The 24,280-nt window shown below is 43.7% G+C and overlaps 1 protein-coding gene across 2 annotated transcripts in view; it reads left to right on the forward strand.

Annotated features, from left to right (window-relative positions):
* The window catches only part of LOC139368719 (semaphorin-3ab-like), a 33,453-nt gene extending 14,382 nt beyond the window's left edge, over positions 1-19,071 (forward strand). Inside the window, exons 3-17 of one of the 2 annotated variants that reach the window (XM_071108006.1) lie at positions 73-135; positions 298-417; positions 1,655-1,748; positions 1,921-2,040; positions 3,089-3,234; positions 3,375-3,489; positions 9,667-9,739; positions 11,137-11,281; positions 14,790-15,009; positions 15,096-15,184; positions 15,305-15,346; positions 15,829-15,986; positions 16,298-16,359; positions 17,848-17,990; positions 18,128-19,071. In XM_071108006.1, coding sequence (XP_070964107.1) covers positions 73-135; positions 298-417; positions 1,655-1,748; positions 1,921-2,040; positions 3,089-3,234; positions 3,375-3,489; positions 9,667-9,739; positions 11,137-11,281; positions 14,790-15,009; positions 15,096-15,184; positions 15,305-15,346; positions 15,829-15,986; positions 16,298-16,359; positions 17,848-17,990; positions 18,128-18,580 — 2,043 coding nt within the window. In that variant the 3' untranslated portion in view covers positions 18,581-19,071. The remainder of the gene's footprint in view (positions 1-72; positions 136-297; positions 418-1,654; positions 1,749-1,920; positions 2,041-3,088; positions 3,235-3,374; positions 3,490-9,666; positions 9,740-11,136; positions 11,282-14,789; positions 15,010-15,095; positions 15,185-15,304; positions 15,347-15,828; positions 15,987-16,297; positions 16,360-17,847; positions 17,991-18,127) is intronic. The other variant, XM_071108007.1, reaches the window with a different exon arrangement.
* Positions 19,072-24,280: the final 5,209 nt, after the last annotated feature.

A 24,280-nucleotide genomic window follows, 5' to 3' on the forward strand; every position in this document is an offset into this window, starting at 1 on the left:
TAGTCATCTAAGGTGGCATCATACCGGCTAATCATGGTAGCATGACATTTATACTGGCACTTCCTCTTTCAGCTCTACTGGCCAGCAAGTCCAAACCGGGTCCAAGAGTGTTTGATGGCTGGAAAGGACCGAGAGGCGAGTGGTTATGGTGTACACACACACACACACACACACACACACACACACACACACACACACACACACACACACACACACACACACACACACACACACACACACACACACACACACACACACACACACACACACTGTGCTAACTTCTAGTCTCCCCTACAGTTGGAGTGTGCTAACTTCCTGCGGGTGCTACAGCCCTACAACCAGACCCACCTATATGTGTGTGGAACGGGAGCCTTCAACCCTCGCTGTGCCTTCATCCCCACCAATGTCTTCCTACAGGTAAAATCACACGCTCGCGCGCTCACACAGACACACACACACGCACGCACACACACACACACACACACACACACACACACACACACACACACACACACACACACACACACACACACACACACACGCGTACCCGGAGTGGTTTGAGAAACACACTCTATTGATGCCTATCTCAAGCTTTCCCTCTCTGTCCCTCTACATCTGTCCTATAGCAATAAATCCTATATCCGTGTGTTTTATCTGACTATAGGTCTAGCTGTCTACCCCTATAGCTGCGCTATCTGTTGGTATACCTATGTGTACTGTACTGTGTACCGCTATACCCTGATACCAGCCTGTCCTATCTGTCTCTGTGTGTTTACCACATGTCTTAACAATGCTTAGCTAAACTCCCTCCCTCCCTCTTCCTCTTTCTCGCTATCTTCTTTCACACACTATTTTCCCACCCTACTCTGGTCCCCAGTGTGTTGGTGTCTGTGTTTCTGAGAGAAGGTACTAAACCCATTAAAGGTGTGCGTGTTATTCTGAGAGACGGTACTAAACCCATTAAAGGTGTCTGTGTTTCTGAGAGAAGGTACTAAACCCATTAAAGATGTCTGTGTTTCTGAGAGAAGGTACTAAACCCATTAAAGGTGTCTGTGTTTCTGAGAGAAGGTACTAAACCCATTAAAGGTGTCTGTGTTTCTGAGAGAAGGTACTAAACCCATTAAAGGTGTGTGTGTTATTCTGAGAGACGGTACTAAACCCATTAAAGGTGTCTGTGTTTCTGAGAGAAGGTACTAAACCCATTAAAGGTGTCTGTGTTTCTGAGAGAAGGTACTAAACCCATTAAAGGTGTCTGTGTTTCTGAGAGAAGGTACTAAACCCATTAAAGGTGTGCGTGTTATTCTGAGAGAAGGTACTAAACCCATTAAAGGTGTCTGGGTTTCTGAGAGAAGGTACTAAACCCATTAAAGGGGCTCAGGAACACGAGGGGAGGCTGTGCTGTGAGCGGCCGGCGGCGCTGCCTCCCTCGCATTGCATTTGACAAAATGTTCACCCAAATATTTACAGCCATTACTACCTCATTAATCTATACAAGTCTGGGAAAGTTTCACAGGTGTACTGTACACTAGTCATGTGGCAGTGTGATTGTGTGTGTGCGTGTGCGTGTGCGTGTGCATGTGCGTGTGCGTGTGTGTGTGTGTGTGTGTGTACACGCTGTGTATAATGTGTTTATTAAATTATGTTTATTTGGCAGTCGGAGCGACAGACTCTGTCATTTGGAGAGACTGAATGTGGGAAGGGAAAGTGTCCATACGATCCACACCAGAAAACAGCCACAGCCATTATTGGTAAGACCATGACAGTACGTGTGAGAATATGTCTTGTGTGTGAGTAAGTGCACACTAATAAAATAACCTGTTTGCTGTCCTTGTAGGTGGATGTTGATGATAATGTGTGATGTTCCATAGGGTAGGCCTATATAGTATGGTGGATAATGTGTTTGTCTGTATTCATGTACAGATGGCGAGCTGTACGCTGGGATCTCTTCCGACTTCATGAGTCGAGACTCGGCATTCTTCCGCAACCTGGGCAGTCGTCATGTGATCCGCACCGAGCAGTACGACTCCACCTGGCTTCAGGGTAAGGAACTTGGTCTCAGCGTTCTAGGATTCTGTAGGGACCTCTCTATAAGCTTGATCAAACAATAACAACTAAATCATTTCTCTTCATTCTCTCTTTCACTCTTACTCATCACAACATTTTCCTTTCATTCTCTGTCATTTGTTTTCTTTCTCTTTCATCTCTCTTTCGATCTTTCTCTCTCATTTGTAAACTCTCCCTTCTCTCTATCTCTTTCTCTCAATTCAATTCAATTTAAGGTCTTTATTGGTATGGGAAACATATGTTAACATTGACAAAGCAAGTGAAGATAACAAACAAAAGTGAAATAAACAATAAAAATTAACATTAAACATTACTCACAGAAGTTCCAAAAGAATAAAGACATTTCAAATATCATATTATGTACATATACAGTGTTGTAACGATGTGCAAATGGTTAAAGTACACAAGGGAAAATAAATAAACAGAAATATGTATTCTTCACTGGTTGCCCTTTTCTTGTGGCAACAGGTCACAAATCTTGCTGCTGTGATGGCACACTGTGGTATTTCACCCAGTAGATATGGGTGTTTATCAAACTGGGTTTGTTTTTTCTAATTCTTTGTGGATCTGTGTAATCTGAGGAAAATATGTTTATCTAATATGGTCATACATTTGGCTGGAGGTTAGGAAGTGCAGCTCAGTTTCCACCTCATTTTGTGGGCAGTGAGTGTAACAGTATAACTTTAGACCGTCCCCGTTTTACATCCGTTACATGAGCATATAGTCTGTCTTCTCTTGAGAGCCAGGTCTGCCTACGGCGGCCTTTCTCAATACCAAGGCTATGCTCACTAAGTCTGTACAGTCAAAGCTTTCCTTAAGTTTAGGTCAGGCACAATGGTCAGGTATTCTGCCACTGTGTACTCTCTGTTTAGGGACAAATAGCATTCTAGTTTGATCTGTTGTTTTGTTTCTCTCTCTCCCTCTTTCCTTCTGTCTAATTTGCAAACCTTCTCTCCCCCCTCTATCTCCCTCTCTCTCTCTCTCTCTCTCTCTCTCTCTCTCTCTTCCTCTCTCTCTCTGTCAGATGCCCAGTTTGTGAAGGTGGCCTCGATGGCGGAGACTGATAACCCAGAGGATGACAAGGTGTACGTGTTCTTCACTGAGCGGGCTCAGGAGGCAGAGGGGGCTGCTGGGAAGGTGCTGTACTCCCGAGTGGCACGTGTCTGCAAGGTAAGATCTCTACGTGCCTGTGTTGTGTCTGCTGGTATTGACGTGTGTGTGTGTGTGTTGCCTGTATGTGTGTTTGTTTATATTTTTTCTATCATAGTTGCTGTCTATGTCGATCGTGACATCTGTTCTAATCTGTACAGAATGACATCGGGGGTCAGAGGAGTCTGGTGAACAAGTGGAGCACCTTCCAGAAGGCACGTATAGTCTGCTCCATCCCTGGATCCGACGGGATACAGACTCACTTTGATCAACTACGTGAGTATCAACTATCAACTTTACCTCACTCTTACTTACCAGTGACCACACACATGACCATAAGATTACCGACCATAACCATGAATACAACAAGTCAAACATACAGACAATCATCCTAAAGTACAACAGACATATCATATGTCTTCAATAGTATTCAATCTCAATAAGACCGCAGTGGGGGAGGGAGTGAATGTTGTACAGACTGTACTGGTGCTGAAACAGCTATGGAAGTGAAGATTCTATGCTTGGCCAACAGAAGGCCCAGTGTTTGATCATGCAGCCAGCATAACTCCACTCCACCCCACCCTGGCTTGTGGTATTCCACACTGTTACCACGGTGACCAGCAGCCTTGTCCATTTACCCTGCTCTGCCTCTGTAGTACTTCAGCCCTGGTCGCCCAGGCAACTGCTCTGAAGTCTCTTAGTCTCTGTTAGAGAGGAGTTAAGAGTCTGTTACTGTTCTTCTGCTGTTTCATCTTCTGTTTTTCATGTGTGTTATGGGGTGATTAGTGTGTGGGTGCATGTGTGTGTCTATGTTTATGTGTGCACTCTGCCATGGGTGGTTATATAGGCCATGGTGTATCTGTAAGTGATGTGATCAGTAGCTGGCCTCGCTGAGAGTGAGACAGAGAGACAGGACCGGTCCCTTATCACATCTCTCTTTGTAAAGACAACCAGACAGTAGAATAAACAACCTGAGCCCTACTTCACCCCCTCCTTCCTTCTCTCGGGGTTAAACTAAGTCAACTACACACATTATGACACACACACACACACACACACACACACACACACACACACACACACACACACACACACACACACACACACACACACACACACACACACACACACACACTCAGCCAGGACAGTGAGTGGGAGGATGACCATAAACATCCCCACACAACAACCTGCCCCGGGACATATTGCAGCTGAAAAGATCATCAAAGATCATCAGCCCAAGAATGCCGCCGGTGTTTAGTTTACGCCATGCTCCGTCGGCCAGAAACACTACGAATCCCATGAGCGCCTGGTGTGTGTCCGGGTCCCTCATGGTGGAGGAGTGGACACAGTCTGAGTCAGGTTGTTATCTATGCCGGAACTTCAACAGGAATATTTGAGCAAAACTTGTGTCAGCTTTGACAAAAGCAACTATCCTGGCAGGTCATCTCTGTTTGTACAGGTGAAAGGGATCGTTGACAGTGTTGAGTACTCAACCATCAACATTTACTGAATACATTAGTTTCTAATCCTACAGTCAGAATGAAGTGGTTCCAACAGTAGTCTTGGATTGAAAGCTTATGAGAGACATGGTAAGTGAAAGTCTTAGAGTATCAGAGTTTAGTGGCATTTTTATGGGTTTAATTATAGCCCACTGGGCACAGACATCAAGTCAATGTCTATTCAACGTTGGTTCAACATAATTTCATTGAAACGACGTGGAAACAATGTTGATTCAACCAATGTGTGGCCAGTGGGAGAAACATGTAAACATTTAAAAGGTGTAATTGGTCAGAATCCCATCAACAGAATTCACTGCAATGTTGTTATTCAGGACTGTCATACCATGGGTTTGGACCAGGACACAATGACTATTAGACCACATAGTTGAGGTATGAACACCTCGGTCCCGAAGCAGAGGACTAAAAGGTCTTGAGTAGTTTGTTTTGGGTTTATAGATTTCAGGGATTTAGAGGAAGTTCCTATGTGTGTGAGTGTAGCCAGGGGGTATGCAAGACAGAACCCACATCCTAGTCCCTAGATAGCCCAAGTCTGATGAGGGAAGAGGAGTGAGAAGGAGGAATGAAGAGGAGGGGTGAGGAGTTGAGGAGAAGCGGTCGTTTTTTGGGATAAGGCTGGGAAGGATAGGGGCTGGAGCCTGAGGGGTGCGGGCCAGACAAGGGTATCTACCCTCCAGGAGAACAGATCCCTTTGTTTAGAGGAACTGACACAGGTAGAGCCCTCTGGAAAGAAAGGTAGAGACACAGAGAGAGCGAGAGTGAGTGAGTGAGTGAGTGAGTGAGTGAGTGAGTGAGTGAGTGAGTGAGGAGAAAGTGAAAGACAAAGAAATGTAGAGGAAAGAGACTCCCAAAATGGGGATTTGAGAGAGATGATTGTTCAGACAGAGAGAGAGAGAGAGAGACAGACAGAGACAGAGAGACAGCCAGCAGTCTCCACAGCATGGTGTACCCAAACTCCTCTGCTGTGTGTTATGCCCTGGGCTATGCGGCGGCGTGTGTGTGCAGGGGTGTGTGTGTGGGAGGTAAGATTAGATTCCCACCAGACTGATCTCATCGAGGCCACCTGAAGCAGCAGGAACGAGAGGAATGTGAGAATAGTTATACGCTTCATTGTGTACCACACCACAACTTACAAGCCCACCATACATACTGTCTGTATGCTAGCGTGTGTGTTTGTCTGTTTGTGTGATTGTGCGTGCGTGTGCGTGCGTGCATTCCTGTGTACGTGTGTGCATGTGTTTGTTTGTCGCATCCAGTATGTCTGTCTGTACAACTGGTTCATGTAACTGTGTATACACAGACTGTGTGTGCGTAATATTTATTTATGTTTTTATTTCACCTTTATTTAACCAGGGAGTCTAGTTGAGAACAAGTTATCATTTACAACTGTGACCTGGCCAAGATAAAGCACAGCAGTTCGACACATACAACAACACAGAGTTACACATGGAATAAACAAACATACAGTCAATAATACAGTAGAAAAAATAAAAATATATATACAGTGAGTGCAAATGAGGTAAGATAAGGGAGGTAAGGCAATAAATAGGCCATGGTGGCGAAGTAATTACAATATAGCAATTAAACACTGGAGTGATAGATGTGCAGAAGATGAATGTGCAAGTAGAGATACTGGGGTGCAAAGGAGCAAGATAAATAAATAAATACAGAATGGGGATGAGGTAGTTGGATGGGCTATTTACAGACGGGCTACGTACAGGTGCAGTGATCTGTGAGCTGCTCTGACAGCTGGTGCTGAAAGCTAGTGAGGGAGATATGGTTCTCCAGCTTCAGTGATTTTTGCAGTTCGTTCCAGTCATTGGAAGCAGAGAACTGGAAGGAAAGGCGGCCAAAGAGGAATTGGCTTTGGGGGTGACCAGTGAGATATACCTGCTGGACCAGGTTATACGGGTGGGTGCTACTATGGTGGCCAGTGAGTTGAGATAAGGCAGGGCTTTACCTAGCAGAGACTTGTAGATGACCTGGAGTCAATGAGTTTGGCAACGAGTAGAAAGTGATGGCCAGCCAACGAGAGCGTACAGGTTGCAGTGGTGGGTGATATATGGGGCCATGGTGACAAAACGGATGGCACTGTGATAGACTGCATCCAATTTGTTGAGTAGAGTGTTGGAGGCTATTTTATAGATGACATCGCCGAAGTCGAGGACCGATGGGATGGTTTTACGAGGGTATGTTTGGCAGCATGAGTGAAGGATGCTTTGTTGCGAAATAAGAAGCCGATTCTAGATTGAATTCTGTATTGGAGATGCTTAATGTGAGTCTGGAAGGAGAGTTTACAGTCTAGCCAGACAGCTAGGTATTTGTAGATGTCCACATATTCTAGGTCAGAACCGTCCAGAGTAGTGATGCTGGACGGGCGGGCAGGTGCGGGCAGTGATCGGTTGAAGAGCATGCATTTAGTTTTAATGCATTTAAGAGCAGTTGGAGGCCACGGAAGGAGAGTTGTATGGCATTGAAGCTCGTCTGGAGGTTAGTTAACACAGTGTCCAAAGAAGGGCCAGAAGTATACAGAATGGTGTCATCTGCGTAGATGTGGATCAGGGAATCACCAGTAGCAAGAGCAACATCCTTGATGTATACAGAGAAGAGAGTCGGCCCGAGATTTGAACCCTGTGGCACCCCCATAGAGACTGCCAGAGGTCCGGACAACAGGCCCTCCGATTTGACACACTGAACTCTATGAGAGAAGTAGTTGGTGAGCCAGGCAAGGCAATCATTTGTGAAACCAAGACTGTTGAGTCTGCCGATAAGAATGTGGTGATTGACAGAGTCGAAAGCCTTGGCCAGGTCGATGAATACGGCTGCACAGTAATGTCTCTTATCGATGGCAGTTATGATATCGTTTAGGACGATTGCATAGCGGAGAAGGTACGGTGGGATTCGAAATGGTCGGTAATCTGTTTGTTGACTTGGCTTTCGAAGACATTAGAAAGGCAGGGTAGGATAGATATAGGTCTGTAGCAATTTGGGTCTAGAGTGTCTCCCCCTTGGAAGAAGGGGATGATCGCGGCAGCTTTCCAATCTTTGGGAATCTCAGACGATACGAAAGAGAGGTTGAACAGGCTAGTAATAGGGGCTGCAACAATTTCGGCAGATAATTTTAAAACGAGAGAGTCCAGATTGTCTAGCCCAGCTGATTTGTAGGGGTCCAGGTTTTGCAGTTCTTTAAGATCATCAGCTATCTGGATTTGGGTGAAGGAGAAATGGGGGAGTGCAGGGCTGTTGACCGGGGTAGGGGTAGCCAGGTGGAAAGCATGGCCAGCCGTAGAAAAATGCTTATTGAAATTCTCAATTATAGTGGATTTATCGGTGGTGACAGTGTTTCCTTGCCTCAGTGCAGTGGGCAGCTGGGAGGAGGTGCTCTTATTCTCCATGGACATTACAGTGTCCCAGAACTTTTTGGAGTTTGTGCTACAGGATGCAAATTTCTGCTTGAAAAAGCTAGCCTTTGCTTTCCTAACTGCTGTGTATATTGGTTCCTAGCTTCCCTGAAAAGTCCATATCAATGTCTTGTTTGTGTACATGTTCATGTGTCATATATTTGGTCAGTGGTTGATCTGTGTCATGGGGTTGGGAGGGATGGAGGACAGTGTGGGGCCATAGGAGACAGAGAGGCAGAGAGGCCTAGCTGCAGGGCAGGAGAGGCCTGCTGTAGGAGGATTGGTCATGGAGGATCAGCTCGTCTTCAGCTCTCACACTGAAATATACTATGTATGTAATACTAATACTAATATACTATGTATGTAATATGCATATTACTGACTGGAATTCGTTAGGTTGGCCCACTCAGCCGTACCACCATACCATACAGCATTAGTCACATGTACACAAATAGGAACACATTTGTATACACACACACACACACACACACACACACACACACACACACACACACACACACACACACACACACACACACACACGCGCACACGCACACGCACACGCACACGATGACTTCCACTACTGCTTGTGGGTTTGCTGACAACTGTATAATTCGATGCAGGATGCACATTATCTGCCGTTGAGGCCAGTCTCCTTGCCAGACTACGTTCAGTCCTTTTTTCCGTGTCCAACTGCACTCTTTGATGGCATAGGCCTGGCCAGGTGGAACAGTCCACATCAACATTCTGGAGGGAGGCAGGATTTATCCCACACTTCTTTAGTGATGTCTTCAGTTGGTTCTTCAGCTGCCTTTTCTGCCCAGCTGAAGAGCAATGGCCCAATTGTAGCTGTCCGTGCAGCATATTTTGTGGCAGGCAATCCTCTGGCATCCGGATAACATGGCTGAGCCATAGTGGTGTGTGATGGACTCGTCAGTGCTCCTGCAGTTGGTTTTCTGTAGGATCTCTGAGTGTGGAACACGATTCTGGTCACTTTCAAAATGCACACCCCACCTCTGGATTATTTTACTTTATGAGTGTAGACCCATCTGCACTTCTGAGGGTACGGGGAAAACAACTTCTTGGGCCGTGTGTGTTCTTCAGGGCATCATAAAAGTGTCATATCTGTCCGCACAAGATTGTATTTCTTGTGCTTTGAAGATCCACCAGTCATTTTGTAGATGTCGTAGAGCACTCTGTGCCTCCCTCCACTGAACATGCCATTACTTTTGAGGGCTTCAGAAGTGGGGCTGTTGAGTGTGGATTTATGTACCTTGTCTGTGCTGTGGATGGTGGATATGTACCTTGTCTATGCTGTGGAGGGTGGATATGTACCTTGTCTATGCTGTGGAGGGTGGATATGTACCTTGTCTATGCTGTGGAGGGTGGATATGTACATTGTCTATGCTGTGGAGGGTGGATATGTACCTTGTACCTGTCATGTCACATATTTAATAATGCAAATCAGCCCTATAATCAGTTTGACCCAAGTTTCTCACCTAATGCAACATGTATCCCTTCTCTTCTCCTTCCAGAGGACATCTTTATCCTCCATGATGGGAAGGAAAAGAAGAACCCTCTGATCTACGGACTCTTTACCACATCCAGGTGATTCAGCCTGTTTGTGTGTGTGTGTGTGTGTGTGTGTGTGAGAGAGAGAGAGAGAGAGAGAGAGAGAGAGAGAGAGAGAGAGAGAGAGAGAGAGAGACTGATATGCGTCAACAGTAACCTTGGGAAAATCCACTGCATTATTATTAACAACTGGTACATTTCCTCAATGAAAACAAGGTACTGAGCAAATGTCAAATTGGCTTTTTACCAAATTACCGTACAACAGACCATGTATTCACCCTGCACACCCTAATTGACAACCAAACAAACCAAAACAAAGGCAAAGTCTTCTCATGCTTTGTTGATTTCAAAAAAGCCTTCGACTCAATATGGCATGAGGGTCTGCTAGACAAATTGATAGAAAGTGGTGTTGGGGGTAAAACATACGACATTATAAAATCCATGTATACAAACAACAAGTGTGCGGTTAAAATTGGCAAAAAAACACACACATTTCTTCACACAGGGCCGTGGGGTGAGACAGGGATGTAACTTAAGCCTCACCCTCTTCAACATATATATCACCGAACTGGCGTTGTAAATGACTATCGTAGCTGGAAACTGCAGATTTTTTAAACGGAATATCTACATAGGTGTGCAGAGGCCCATTATCAACAACCATCCCTCCTGAGTCCAATGGCACATTGTGTTAGCTAATCCAAGTTTATCATTTTAAAAGGCTAATTGCTCATTAGAAAATAATTTTGCAATTATGTCAGCACAGCTGAAAAGTGTTGTTGATTAAAGAAGCAATACAACTGACTAGTTTAGACTAGTCTAGTATCTGGAGCATCAGCATTCGTGGGTTTGATTACAGGCTCAAAATGGCTAGAAACAAAGAACTTTCTTCTGAAACTCGTCAGTCTATTCTTGTTCTGAGAAATGAAGGCTATTCCATGCGAGAAATTGCCAAGAAACTGAAGATCTTATACAACGCTGTGTACTACTCCCTTCACAGAACACTGCAAACTGGCTATAACCAGAATAGAAAGAGGAGTGGGAGGCCCCGGTGCACAACTGAGCAAGAGGACAAGGCCAGCATCCTGGAGTCACCTCCTGTTGATGTTGAGACTGGTGTTCTGCGGGTACTATTTAATGAAGCTGCCAGTTGCAGACTTGTGAGGCGTCTGTTTCTCATACTAGACTCTCTAATGTACTTGTCCTCATGCTCAGTTGTGCACCGGGGCCTCCCACTCCTCTTTATATTCTGGTTAGGGCCAGTTTGCGCTGTTCTGTGAAGGGAGTAGTACACAGCGTTGTACGAGATCTTCAGTTTCTTGGCAAGTTCTCGCATGGAATAGCCTTCATTTTCAAAATGATTTTCTTTCTAAAACAGTTGACAGTTGATTGAAAGGTAATAATGACTGACACACTATCCCCTCTCTTCCCCACAGTGACGTTCTGAATGGTTCAGCGGTGTGTGTGTACCGCATGCAGGACGTGATAAGGGCCTTCAAGGGAAACTTCTACCACAAGGAGGGACCGCAGTACAAGTGGGCCGAGTTCACAGGAAAGGTCCCCTATCCAAGACCTGGCACAGTAAGTTCTCTACTAATGAGCTGTCATTCCCTGTCCATCATTACTCACCATATTCTGATTCGTCAAGTTAAAGTGGCAAGAAAAAAAAGTACAGTTGAAGTCAGAAGTTTATATACACCTTAGACATATACATTTAAACTCAGTTTTTAAACTCAGTAATCCAAGTAAAAATTCCCTGTCTTAGGTCAGTTATTTTTTATTTTAAGAATGTGAAATGTCAGAATAATAGTAGAGAGAATGATTTATTTCAGCTTTTATTTCTTTCATCACATTCCCAGTGGGTCAGAAGTTTGCATACACTCAATTAGTATTTGGTAGCATTGCCTTTAAATTGTTTAACATGGGTCAAACCTTGCGGGTAGCCTGCCACAAGCTTCCCACAATAAGTTGGGTGAATTTTGGCCCATTCCTCCTGACAGAGCTGGTGTAACTGAGTCAGGTTTGTAGGCCTCCTTGCCTGCACATGCTTTTTCAGTTCTGCCCACACATTTTCTATGGGATTGAGGTCAGGGCTTTGTGATGGCCACTCCAATACCTTGACATTGTTGTCCTTAAGCCATTTTGCCACAACTTTGGAAGTATGCTTGGGGTCAATGTCCATTTGGAAGACCCATTTGCGACCAAAGTTTAACTTCCTGACTGATGTCTTGAGATGTTGCTTCAATATATTCACATAATTTTCTTTCCTCATGATCCCAATCTATTTTGTGAAGTGCACCAATCCCTCCTGCAGCAAAGCACCCCCATAACATGATGCTGCCACCCCTGTGCTTCATGGTTGGGATGGTGTCCTTCAGCTTGCAAGCCTCCCCCTTTTTCCTCCAAACATAACAATGGTCGTTATGGCCAAACATTTCTAGTTTTGTTTCATCAGCCCAAAGGACATTTCTCCAAAAAGTACAATCTTTGTCCCCATGTGCTGTTGCAAACCGTAGTCTGGCTTTTCATGGCGGTTTTGGAGCTGTGGCTTCTTCCTTGCTGAGCGGCCTTTCAGGTTATGTCGATATAGGACTTGTTTTACTGTGGATATAGATACCTTTGTACTGGTTTCCTCCAGCATCTTCACAAGGTCCTTTGCTGTTGTTCTGGGATTGATTTGCACTTTTTGCACCAAAGTACATTAATCTCTAGGAGACAGAACGTGTATCCTTCCTGAGCGGTATGACAGCTACATGGTCCCATAGTACTTGCGTACTATTGTTTGTACAGATGAACATGGTACCTTCAGGCGTTTGGAAAATGCTCCCAAGGATGAACCAGACTTCTGGAGGTCTACAGTTTGTTTTCTGAGGTCTTGGATGATTTCTTTTGATTTTCCCATGATGTCAAGCAAAAAGGCACTGAGTTTGAAGGTAGGCCTTGAAATATATCTACAGGTACACCGCCAATTGACTCAAATTATGTCAATTAGCCTATCAGAAGCTTCTAAAGCCATGACATCATTTTCTGGAATTTTACAAGCTGTTTAAAGGCACAAACAACTTAGTGTATGTACACTTCTGACCCACTGGAATTGTGATACAATGAATTATAAGTGAAATAATCTGTATGTAAACAATTGTTGGAAAAATTACTTGTGTCATGCACAAAGTAGACGTCCTAACCGACTTGCCAAAACTATAGTTTGTTAACAAGAAATGTGTGGAGTAGTTGAAAAACAAGTTTTAATGACTCCAACCTAACTGTATGTAAACTTTTGACTTCAACTGTATGTGAACCCTTTGGATTTACCTGGATTTCTGCATACATTGGTCATCAATTTTGATCTGATCTTCATCTTAGTCACAACAATAGACAAACATTCTGTGCTTATACACACAAATTATTGTATTTTTCTTGTCTATATTGAATATACTGTATAATTTAAACATTCAGTGTAGGTTGGAAAAAGTATGTGAACCCCTAGTCTAATGACTTCTCCGAAACCTAATTGGAGTCAGGAGTCAGCTAACCTGGAGTCCAATCAATGAGACGAGATTGGAGATGTTGGTTAGAGCTGCCTTGCCATATAAAAAACACTCACAAAATTTGAGTTTGCTATTCACAAGAAGCATTGCCTGATGTGAACCATGCCTCAAACAAAAGAGATCTCAGAAGACCCAAGATTAAGAATTGTTGCCTTGCATAAAGCTGGAAAGGGTTAGAAAAGTATCTCTAAAAACCTTGATGTTCATCAGTCCCCAATAAGAAAAATTGTCTATAAATGGAGAAAGTTCAGCACTGTTGCTACTCTCCCTAAGAGTGGCCATCCTAAAAAGATGACTGCAAGAGCACAATGCAGAATGCACAATGAGGTTAAGAAGAATGCTAGAGTGTCAGCTAAAAAGACTTACAGAAATCTCTGGAACACGCTAACATCTCTGTTGACGAGTCTACGATACGTAAAACAGTAAACAAGAATGTTGTTCATGGGAGGACACCACGAAAGAAGCCACTGCTGTCCAAAAATAATCCATTGCTGCAAGTCTGAAGTTTGGATGTTCCACAGCGTTACTGGCAAAATATTCTGTGGACAGATGAAACTACAGTTGAGTTGTTGGAAGGAACACACAACACCATGTGTGGAGGAAAAAAGGCACAGCACACCAACATCAACAACTGTAAAGTATGGTGGAGGGAGCATCATGGTTTGGGGCTGTTTGCTGCCTCATTGCCTTGACAGCTTGCTATCATCGACGGATAAATGAATTCTCAAGTTTATCAAGACATTTTTCAGGATAATATTAGGCTCTCTGTCCGCCAATTGAAGCTCAACAGAAATTGGGTGATGCAACAGGACAATGACCCAAAACACAGAAGTAAATCAACAACAGATTGGCTTCAACAGAAGAAAATATGCCTTCTGGAGTGGCCCAGTCCTGACCTCAAACCGATTGAGATGCTGTGGCAGGACCTCAAGAGAGTAGTTCACACCAGACATTCCAAGAATATTACTGAACTGAAACAGTTTTGTAAAGAGAAATGGTCCAAAATTCCTCCTGAACATTGTGCAGGTCTGATCTGCAACTACAGAAAATGTTTGGTTGAGGTTATTGCTGCTAAAGGAGGGTCAACCAGTTATTAAATCTAAGGTTTCACATTTTCCACCCTGTAAATGTTTACACGGTGTGTTCAATAAAGACATGAAAGCGTGTTATTGTTTTTGTGTCAGTTTAAGCAGACTGTGTTTGTCTATTTGTTTTAACCTAGTTGAAGATCAGATCAAATTTTATGACCAATTTATTCAGAAATCCAGGTATTTCCAAAGGGTTCACATACTTTTTCTTGCCACTGTATACTGAATGTAGCTGGGAACGAGGCTCTCTACCAGTCAAAATTAAGGAATACAAGCACTATCTTTGACCCAACTCAAGCTCAACAAATATTCTAGTCCAAAGGCACAACTTTTTACAACTCTTCTCAACCTTAACTTGATTCCAACTTTAACCATGTTTTGCCCAACTCTTTCCATTTCATTGAATGCTTGATGCCAATGCAGCTCTCCCTATCTCTCTCCCTCTCCCTTCAGTGTCCCAGCAGTACATACGGTAGCTACAGCTCCACCCGGGAGTACCCTGATGACGTCATCTTCTTCAGCCGTACCCACCCTCTGCTGCAGGAAGCAGTGCTGCCGCAGGGAGGGCGCCCTCTGTTGGTCAGGGTGGGAGTGCACTACAAATTCAGCCGACTGCTCGTGGACCGAGTAGAGGCAGTGGACGGACAGTATGACGTCCTGTTCATTGGCACAGGTGTGGGGATAGGTTTTGTGTATGTGTGCGTGCACGTGAGTGTGTGTTTGAGTACAGTACAAGCAGGAGTGTTCTCTGTGTTGCAGACTCAGGCCAGGTGCTGAAGTCTATCCCCCTCCCTAAAGAACACGGTGTCACCCAGGAGGTCACCCTGGAGCAGCTGCAGGTCTTCCAGGTACAAGTTTGTTGTATCCTTTCTTTGACAAATCTGTAGTTTTAGATCATTTTTTGACATATCTGTAGTTTCTTCTGTTGTCTGGTTTACCCTAACACCTTTTCCCCTCTCCCGCCACAGCACAAGTCACCTGTGACTACCATGACACTGTCCAAGAAAAAGGTAAGAATGATGCACATATACCCTCCCCCCCAAACACACACAAAGCTCCCCATCTTATATCTCCAAGAAGAGCTTAATCATGGGTTGCTATGGTAACCGCAGAGCGATGAGGAATCCCACTGGGCACAGACGCCAATCCAACGTCTATTCCATGTTAGTCCAAAGTAATTTAATTGAAATGACATGGAAACAACTTTGATTTAACCAGTTTTTGCCTAGTGGGCTGGTGCACATTGAGATGATGAATCTACATAAACACACGTAAACATGCTCTGTAGCAGTCAGTCTCAGTCGTGTGTGAATTTGGAAAGTGTGTATCATCGAAAGCATAATTCCTGAAATAACTGACGGTTGTGGCATTTGCTCTCTCAGCCATTTTATAATGATGTGTTTTTCTTCTTTGTTTTCTTTTTTCTTTTTGTGTGTTTGTGTGTGTGTGTGTGTGTGTGTGTGTGTGTGTGTGTGTGTGTGTGTGACTACAGCAGTGGCTGTTTGTGGGTTCTGCGGAGGGTGTAGCCCAGTTGGCTCTGTTCCAGTGTGAGCTGTACGGCCAGTCCTGCACTGAATGCTGTCTGGCCAGAGATCCCTACTGCACCTGGGACGGACACGCCTGCAGCCCCTTCATGCCCATTGCACGCAGGTGGACACGCTTAGCTCACACGCAACCCAGACTTATAATCCAACACTTACTGTATATCTAGCTAGCACTTCACACAGTTACAGTATAGAACTACAGTATAAACTAAACATGAATAAACATGCTGTTAAAATAGAGAGGAAAATAAAGTTGTAAGTTTAAGTCTATGACATGCCAGCTCACTCTCATATACTCAGTACCCACTCGTCCAATACATGTCTATGTAGCTATAGGCCTGCCCTACTCATAAATGCTCACATTTAGTGCATACTTTTATCTAACATTATGTCTTTTTTGGTTTCCTCTCATCGAAGGAGGAACGCTCGCCAGGTTGGTGATGAGGAGGACCCTCTGACACAGTGTGTCAGACAGGGAGGTGAGCAGAGACTGTCAGAAGCCGCAACCCCACAGACATACAGTACCAGTCAAAAAGTTTGGACACACCTACTCATTCAAGGGTTTTTCTTTATTTGCACTATTACCTACAGTGTAGAATAATAGGGAAGTCATCAAAACTATGAAATAACACATATGGAATCATGTAGTGACCAAAAAAAGTGTTAAATAAATCCAAATATATTTAATATTAGAGATTCTTCAAAGTAGCCACCCTTTGCCTTGACAGGCATTCTCTCAACCAGCTTCAAGAGGAATGCTTTATCAACCGTCTTGAAGGAGTTCCTATATATGCTGAGCACAGCGGTCCAACTCATCCCGAATCATCTCAATTGGTTTGAGGTTGGGTGATTGTGAAGGCCAGGACATCTGATGCAGCACTCCATCACTCTCCTTCTTGGTCAAATAGCCCTTACACAGCCTGTAAAGTGTGTTTTGGGTCATTGTCCTGTTGAAAAACTAATGATAGTCCCACTAAGTGCAAACTAGATGGGATGGTGTATCATTGCAAAATGCTGTGGTAGCCATACTGGTTAAGTGTGCCTTGAATTCTAAACAAATCACTGACAGTGTCAACAGCAAAGCACCCCCACACTATCACAACTCCATGCTTCACGGTGGGAACCACACATGCGGGGATCATCCGTTCACCTACACTCTACTCTGCATCTCACAAAGACACGGCGGTTGGAACCAAAAATCTCAAATTTGGAGTCATCAAACTAAAGGACAGATTTTCACCAGTCTCATGTCCATTGCTCATGTTTCTTGGCTCAAGCAAGTCTCTTCTTATTATTAAGAAGTAACTCTGGGTCTTCTTTCCCTGTGGAGGTCCTCATGAAAGCCAGTTTCATCATAGCACTTGATGGTTTTTGCAACTGCACTTGAAGAAACTTTTAAAGTTCTTGAAATGTTCTGCATTGACTGACTTTCATGTCTTAAAGGAATGATGGATTATCGTTTCTCTTTGCTTATTTCAGCTGGTCTTGCCATAGTATGGACTTGGTCTTTTACCAAATAGGGTTATCTTCTGTATACCACCCCTACCTTGTCACAACATTACTGATAGGCTGTAACGCATTAAGGAGGAAAGAAATTCCACAAATGAACTTTTAACAAGGCACACCTGTTAATTTAAATGCATTCCAGGTGACTACCTCATGAAGCTGGTTGAGAGAATTCCAAGAGTGTGCAAAGCAGTCATCAAAGCAAAGGGTGGCTACTTCTATGAATCTCAAATATAAAATTTACTTTGATTTGTTTAACACTTTTTTCAGTTTCTTCATGATTCCATGTGTGTTATTTCATAGTTTTGATGTCTTCACTATTGTTCTACAATGTAGAAAATAGTAAAAATAAAGAAAAACCCTTGAATGAGTAGGTGTTCAAACTTTTGACTGGTAATGCATACTAGCTTGGGTTTCTATATAGAGCAGACCTTGTGACAATTTTCTCTGTCTCTGTTCAGCTGGTCTACAGGTGAAAGCAGAGCAGAGGATGATGATGGTTGCCGAGGGTAACAGCACCTATCTGGAGTGCATGCCCAAATCCAGACATGCAGCCGTCACCTGGTACATACAGGCAGGAGAGAACAGCCCTGAGCTGCATCAGGTACATACTGACACACACACACACACACACACACACACACACACACACACACACACACACACACACACACACACACACACACACACACACACACACACACGCTGGCCTACACACTCACACTTCTCTCTGTGTTGCAGTTGCAGTCAGGAAAGCAGCTGGTGGTGATTGAGAGAGGTGTTCTGATCCGTCAGGCCGAGACGGGTCACTCTGGCGTGTACCACTGTCAACTGGAGGAGCATGGCTTCCGTTGGACTGCTGTCACCATCCGTCTGAGTGTGTGGAGCCCCTCCCGTGTCCTCTCCTGGTCCCCTAACAACCCCAACCCAAGCCCAGATGCCTTCCAGCCTTGGTACCAGGACGTCATGGCCCTCATCCATCCCAGCAGCCTGGAGAAGCACTGTCAGAGGCTAGGCTTCCGACAACGCCGGAACCGCAACCGCGACCAGGATCAGACCAAGGACACCAACCGGAAGACAGGGGACGGCCCCAGGGGCGAGAGGCACAAACATGGAGGCCGAGGTGGAGGTGGAGGAGGAGGCGGGAGGAAGAGCAGGAGCAAACCCCAGCAGAGGTCTCCACGAAGTGCTTAGATGCTCTACTGCCTAGAACATGCTTTCTTCTGACTTACACCCTCAAACACTGTCTCACTTTCTCAAAGACACACACACACACACTTACAAAAACACATATTCATGTAGATTGGGGACATAGGAGGTTCAGTGTGGGCTGGACTCAGAAATGTGAATGTGGTTGCGTAGCGTTTTGTATGAAGGATGCACAGCATGTCCAAGAGACTGGTGAGGAATATATTAAGGCATGAAGAGGACCTGGAAGAATGTGGTGTCTCAGAATACACACTATGTGAACTTGTCTGAGGAACTGACTGGGTCTGATGTACAGAGGAGGTGAAGCTAGCTGGGATCTGTCCCAACGAAAGACAGAGAGGGAGTCAAAAGGACTCAAGCACGTGAGAGAGACTTATGTGTCTCTGAGGCACAACATTTGTGATTTGTCTTTGATGTTTAATGTAAAAAAAAATCTTATTTAACTATGTGTCGTATTTATTTATGTTTTGAATAAAAAGGTTTGTTTCAGTAGTTGTATAAGGTCAGTTTGATTTAGTAAATGCTCTGTGGTGTTCATCAGGCTTTCAACTCAAGCTTGACTCCACATAACTGGCATCATTGATGCTGGGTGTGTTTGACATTAGTGCATCAGAGGAATTAAAAGGGGGAAATCTGAGTCAAACTTGCAAGACTGCCAAAATGAAATGCAGCAAAGCTACAGCACTTCTAATGCTGTAGGAAAATAAACTTTAGTTTTATGTTCTGGAGCAGCTGCATAAAAGCAGAGAGAGACAGAGACATTTTTAATGTTGTCAGACTTCTTTACTGAGCAATGTCCTCGCGGCGCGTGTGTGTGTGTTCTCTCTGTGTGTGTGTGTGTGTGTGTGTGTGTGTGTGTGTGTGTGTGTGTGTGTGTGTGTGTGTGTGTGTGTGTGTGTGTGTGTGTGTGTGTGTGTGTGTGTGTGTGTGTGTGTGTGTGTGTGTGTGTACTTTATTCACTACCTTAAAGTATGATGGAAAGTATTTTATAATGAAACATGTAATGTTGATGCTTTCCTCAAAGACCTTGTTCAGATCCTTCCCTGATTCATTATGCGCTCATGTATTTAATTGTGTAGAGTATATTTATATCTCTGTGCCAATATTTGTTTCATGTGATTTTCCAAATTGACTTTAAAATTAAATCAATGTTTTCAATTGATCTCTCCCAAGTTAAGGAGACACCCAATGTAAATATACAATTCTGCCAGTATGTTTTCATACGTTTCCTTTTTGTGCTATAGGAAGCCTGTCAATCAACAAAAGGAGACATACACGCACACATGCAGTGCATTCGGAAAGTATTCAAACACCTTGACTTTTTCCACATTTTGTTATGATACAGCCTTACTCAAAAATGGATAAACAACTTTTTACAGATCAACAATCTACACACAATACCCCATAATGACAAAGCAAAAACAGGTTTTTAGATTTCTTTGCTAATTTATTAAAAATAAAAAACAGAAGTACCTTATTTACATAAGTACATAAGACCTGTTGTTATGAGACTCGAAATTGAGCTTAGGTACATCCTGTTTCCATTGATCATCCTTGAGATGTTTCTACAACTTGATTGGAGTCCACCTGTAGTAGATTAAATTGATTGAACATGATATGGAAACGCACACACCTGTCTATATGAGGTTCGACAGTTGACAATGCATGTCAGAGCAAAAACCAAGCCATCAGGGTGAAGGAATTGTCCGTAGAGCTCCGAGACAGGATTGTGTCAAGGCACAGATCTGTTTAAGGGTACAAAAAATGTCTGCAGCATTGAAGGTCCCCAAGAACACAGTGGCCTCCATCCTTCTTAAATGGAAGAAGTTTGGAAACACCAAGACTCTTCCTAGAAGGAGGTGACCAAGAACCCGATGGTCATTCTGACAGAGATCCAGAGTTCCTCTGTGGAGATGGAAGAACCTTCCAGAAGGACAACCATCTCTGCAGCACTCCACCAATCAGGCCTTTATGGTAGAATGGCCAGATGGAAGCCCACTTGGAGTTTGCCAAAAGGCACCTAAAGGACTCTCAAACCATGAGAAACATGATTCTCTGGTCTGATGAAACCAAGATTTAACTCTTTGGCCTGAATGAGAAGTGTCACGTCTGGAGGTAACCTGGCGCCATCCCTATGGTGAAGCATGGTAGCGGCAGCATCATGCTCTAGAGATGTTTTTCAGCGGCAGGGACTGGGAGACTAGTCAGGATCGAGGGAAAGATGAACGGAGCATGATACAGAGAGATCCTTGATGAAAACCTGCTCCAGAGCGCTCAGGACCTCAAACTGGGGCAAAGGTTCACCTTCCAAAAGGACAACGACCCCAAGCACACAGCCAAGACAACGCAGGAGTGGCTTCAGGACAAGTCTCTGAATGTCCTTGAGTGGGCCAGCCAGAGCCTGGACTTGAACCGGATCAAACATCTCTGGAGAGACCTGAAAATAGCTGTGCAGCAACGCTCCCCATCCAACCTGACAGAGCTTGAGAGGATCTGCAGAGAAGCATGGGAGAATCCCCCCAAATACAAGTGTGCCAAACTTGTAGCGTCATACCCAAGACGACTCAAGGCTGAAATCGCTGCCAAAGGTGCTTCAACAAAGTACTGAGTAAAGGTTCTGAATATTTACAGTACCAGTCAAAAGTTTGGACACACTTACTCATTCAAAGATTTTTCTTCATTTTTACTATTTCCTACATTGTAGAATAAAACTATGAAATTACACAATAGGAATCATGTAGTAACCAAAAAAGTGTTCAACAAATCAAAATATATTTTATATTTGAGATTTTTAAAAGAAGCCACTCTTTGCCTTGATGACAGCTTTGCACACACTTGGCATTCTCTCAACCAGTTTCACCTGGAATGCTTGCCCAGCAGTCTTAAAAGAGTTCCCACATATGCTGATAACTTGTTGGCTGCTTTTCCTTCACTCTGCGGTCCAACTCATCCCAAACCATCTCAATTGGATTGAGTTTGGGTGATTGTACAGGCCCGGTCATCTGATGCTGCACTCCATCAATCTCCTTCTTGGTCAAATAACCCTTACACAGCCTGGAGGTCTGTTGGGTCATTGTCCTGTTGAAAAACAACTGATAGTCCTGCTAATGTGAGGGCGTATAGCTGCAGAATGATGTGGTAGTCATGCTGGTTAAGTGTGCCTTGAATTCTAAATAAATCACTGACAGTTTTACCAGCAAAGCAGCACCACACCATCACACTTCCTCCTCCATGCTTCACAGTGGGAACCACACATGTGGAAATCATCCGTTCACCTACTCTGCGTCTCACAAAGACACCATGGTTGGAAACAAAAATCTCAAATTTGGACTCAGACTAAAGGACAGATTTCCACCCGTCTCATGTCAATTTCTCATGTTTCTTGGCCCAAGCAAGTCTCTTATTCTTATTGGTGTCCTTTAGTAGAGGTTTCTTTCCAGCAGTTTGACCATGAAGGCCTGATTCATGCAGTCTCCTCTGAACAGTTGATGTTGAGATGTGTCTGTTACTTGAGCTCTGTGAAGCATTTATTTGGGCTGCAATTTCTGAGGCTGTTAACTCTAATGAACTTATCCTCTGCAGCAGAGGTAGGTAACTGGGTCTTCCTTTCCTGTGGGGGTCCTCATGAGAGCCAGTTTTGTTTTAGCGCTTGATGGTTATTGCAACTGCACTTGAAGAAACTTTCAAAGTTCTTGAAATTTTCCGCATTGACTGACCTCTATGTCTTAAAGTAATAATAGACTGTCATTTCTCTTTACTCATTTCAGCTGTTCTTGCCATAATGTGGACGTGTCTTTTACCAAATAGGGCTATCTTCTGTATACCACCTTTACCTTGTCAGAACACAACTGGTTGGCTCAAACACATTAAGAAGAAAATAAATTAACTTTTAACAAGGCACACCTGTTAATTGAAATGCATTCCAGGTGACTACCTTGTGAAGCTGGTTGAGAGAATGCCAAGAGTGTGCAAAGCTGTCATCAAGGCAAAGGGTGGCTACTTTGAAGAATCTCAAATATAAAATTTATTTTGAGTTGTTTAGCACTTTTTTGGTTACTACATGATTCCGTGTGTGTTATTTCATAGTTTTATGTCTTCACAACTACACAGTAATAAGGCTGTAATGTAACAAAATGTGGAAAAGTGAAGGGGTCTGATAACTTCCAAATGCACTGTACACGCACATAGCGTGCGGACACATGATAGATCTGAAGGATTTATATCATCCAACTTTATTAGTCCACATACACATTATCCATCATTGACTACTCACATTCCAATATTGTTCAATGCAAAATAATGCATTTGACATTATTTATTTATTTTATTTATTTATTTTATTTATTTATTTCACCTTTATTTAACCAGGTAGGCAAGTTGAGAACAAGTTCTCATTTACAATTGCGACCTGGCCAAGATAAAGCAAAGCAGTTCGACACATACAACGACACAGAGTCAAACAAACATACAGTCAATAATACAGTATAAACAAGTCTATATACGATGTGAGCAAATGAGGTGAGATAAGGGAGGTAAATTATCCTGCCGTAAATTCGCAAACATACAAAACATTAAGAACACCTTCCTAATATTGCTCTCAGAACAGCCCTTTATTTGTTGGGGCATGGACTCTACAAGGTGTTGAAAATGTTCCACAGTGCTTCCCGCGGTTGTGTCAAGTTGGCTGGATGTTCTTTAGGTGGTGGACCATTCTTGATACACATGGGAAAATGTTGAGGGCTAAAAACCCAGCTGCGTTTCAGTTCTTGACACTCAATATCATGCCACAAGGCAAGACCCAGATGCAGACACAGGAGGCAGATGGTTGGAGTCTTACAATGTTTATTAATCCAAAGGGGTAGGCAAGAGAATGGTCATGGACAGGCAAAAAGGTCAAAACCAGATCAGAGTCCAGGAGGTACAGAGTGGCAGACAAGCTCGTGGTCAAGGCAGGCAGAATGGTCTGGCAGGCGGGAACAGAGTCCAGAAACAGGCAAGGGTCAAAACCGGGAGGACTAGAAAAAGGAGAATGCAAAAAGCAGGAGAATGGGAAAAACACTGGTTGACTTGGAAACATACAAGACAAACTGGCACAGAGAGACAGGAAACACAGGGATAAATACACTGGGGAAAACAAGCAACATCTGGAGGGGGTGGAGACAATAACGAGGACAGGTGAAACTGATCAGGGTGTAACACTCATACCAGTGCGCCTGGCACCTACCACCATACTCCATTCAAAGGCACTTAAATATTTAGTCTTGCCAATTCACCCTCTGAACAGCACACATAAACAATCCATGTCTCAAGACTTAAAAATCCTTCTTTAACCTGCCTCCACCCCTTCATTTACACTGATTGAAATGTATTTATCGGGTGACATGAGTAAGGGATCATAACTTTCACCTGGTCAGTCTGTCATAGAACGTTCCTAATGTTTTGTACACTCAGTGTATAACATGAGTACATAAATAATGAAATAGCAAAGTGGGTCTTACAAACAAGATATCCCATTAGGTCTGAACTGAATAAAGGAAACCACACATTAAAAAATGTTCAGTGCATTGTGTTATTGGGATGGTCATGGTTATGTTTGGGCGGATCTCAATCACCATGGTTCAGATGTGGTTGAACCTGCTCTCTGTCACGTTTGCGGTCTGTAAGCTGTTCCCACACAGGACACCA

Source organism: Oncorhynchus clarkii, chromosome 16 (genome assembly GCF_045791955.1).
Source record: "Oncorhynchus clarkii lewisi isolate Uvic-CL-2024 chromosome 16, UVic_Ocla_1.0, whole genome shotgun sequence".
Lineage (NCBI taxonomy): Eukaryota > Metazoa > Chordata > Actinopteri > Salmoniformes > Salmonidae > Oncorhynchus > Oncorhynchus clarkii.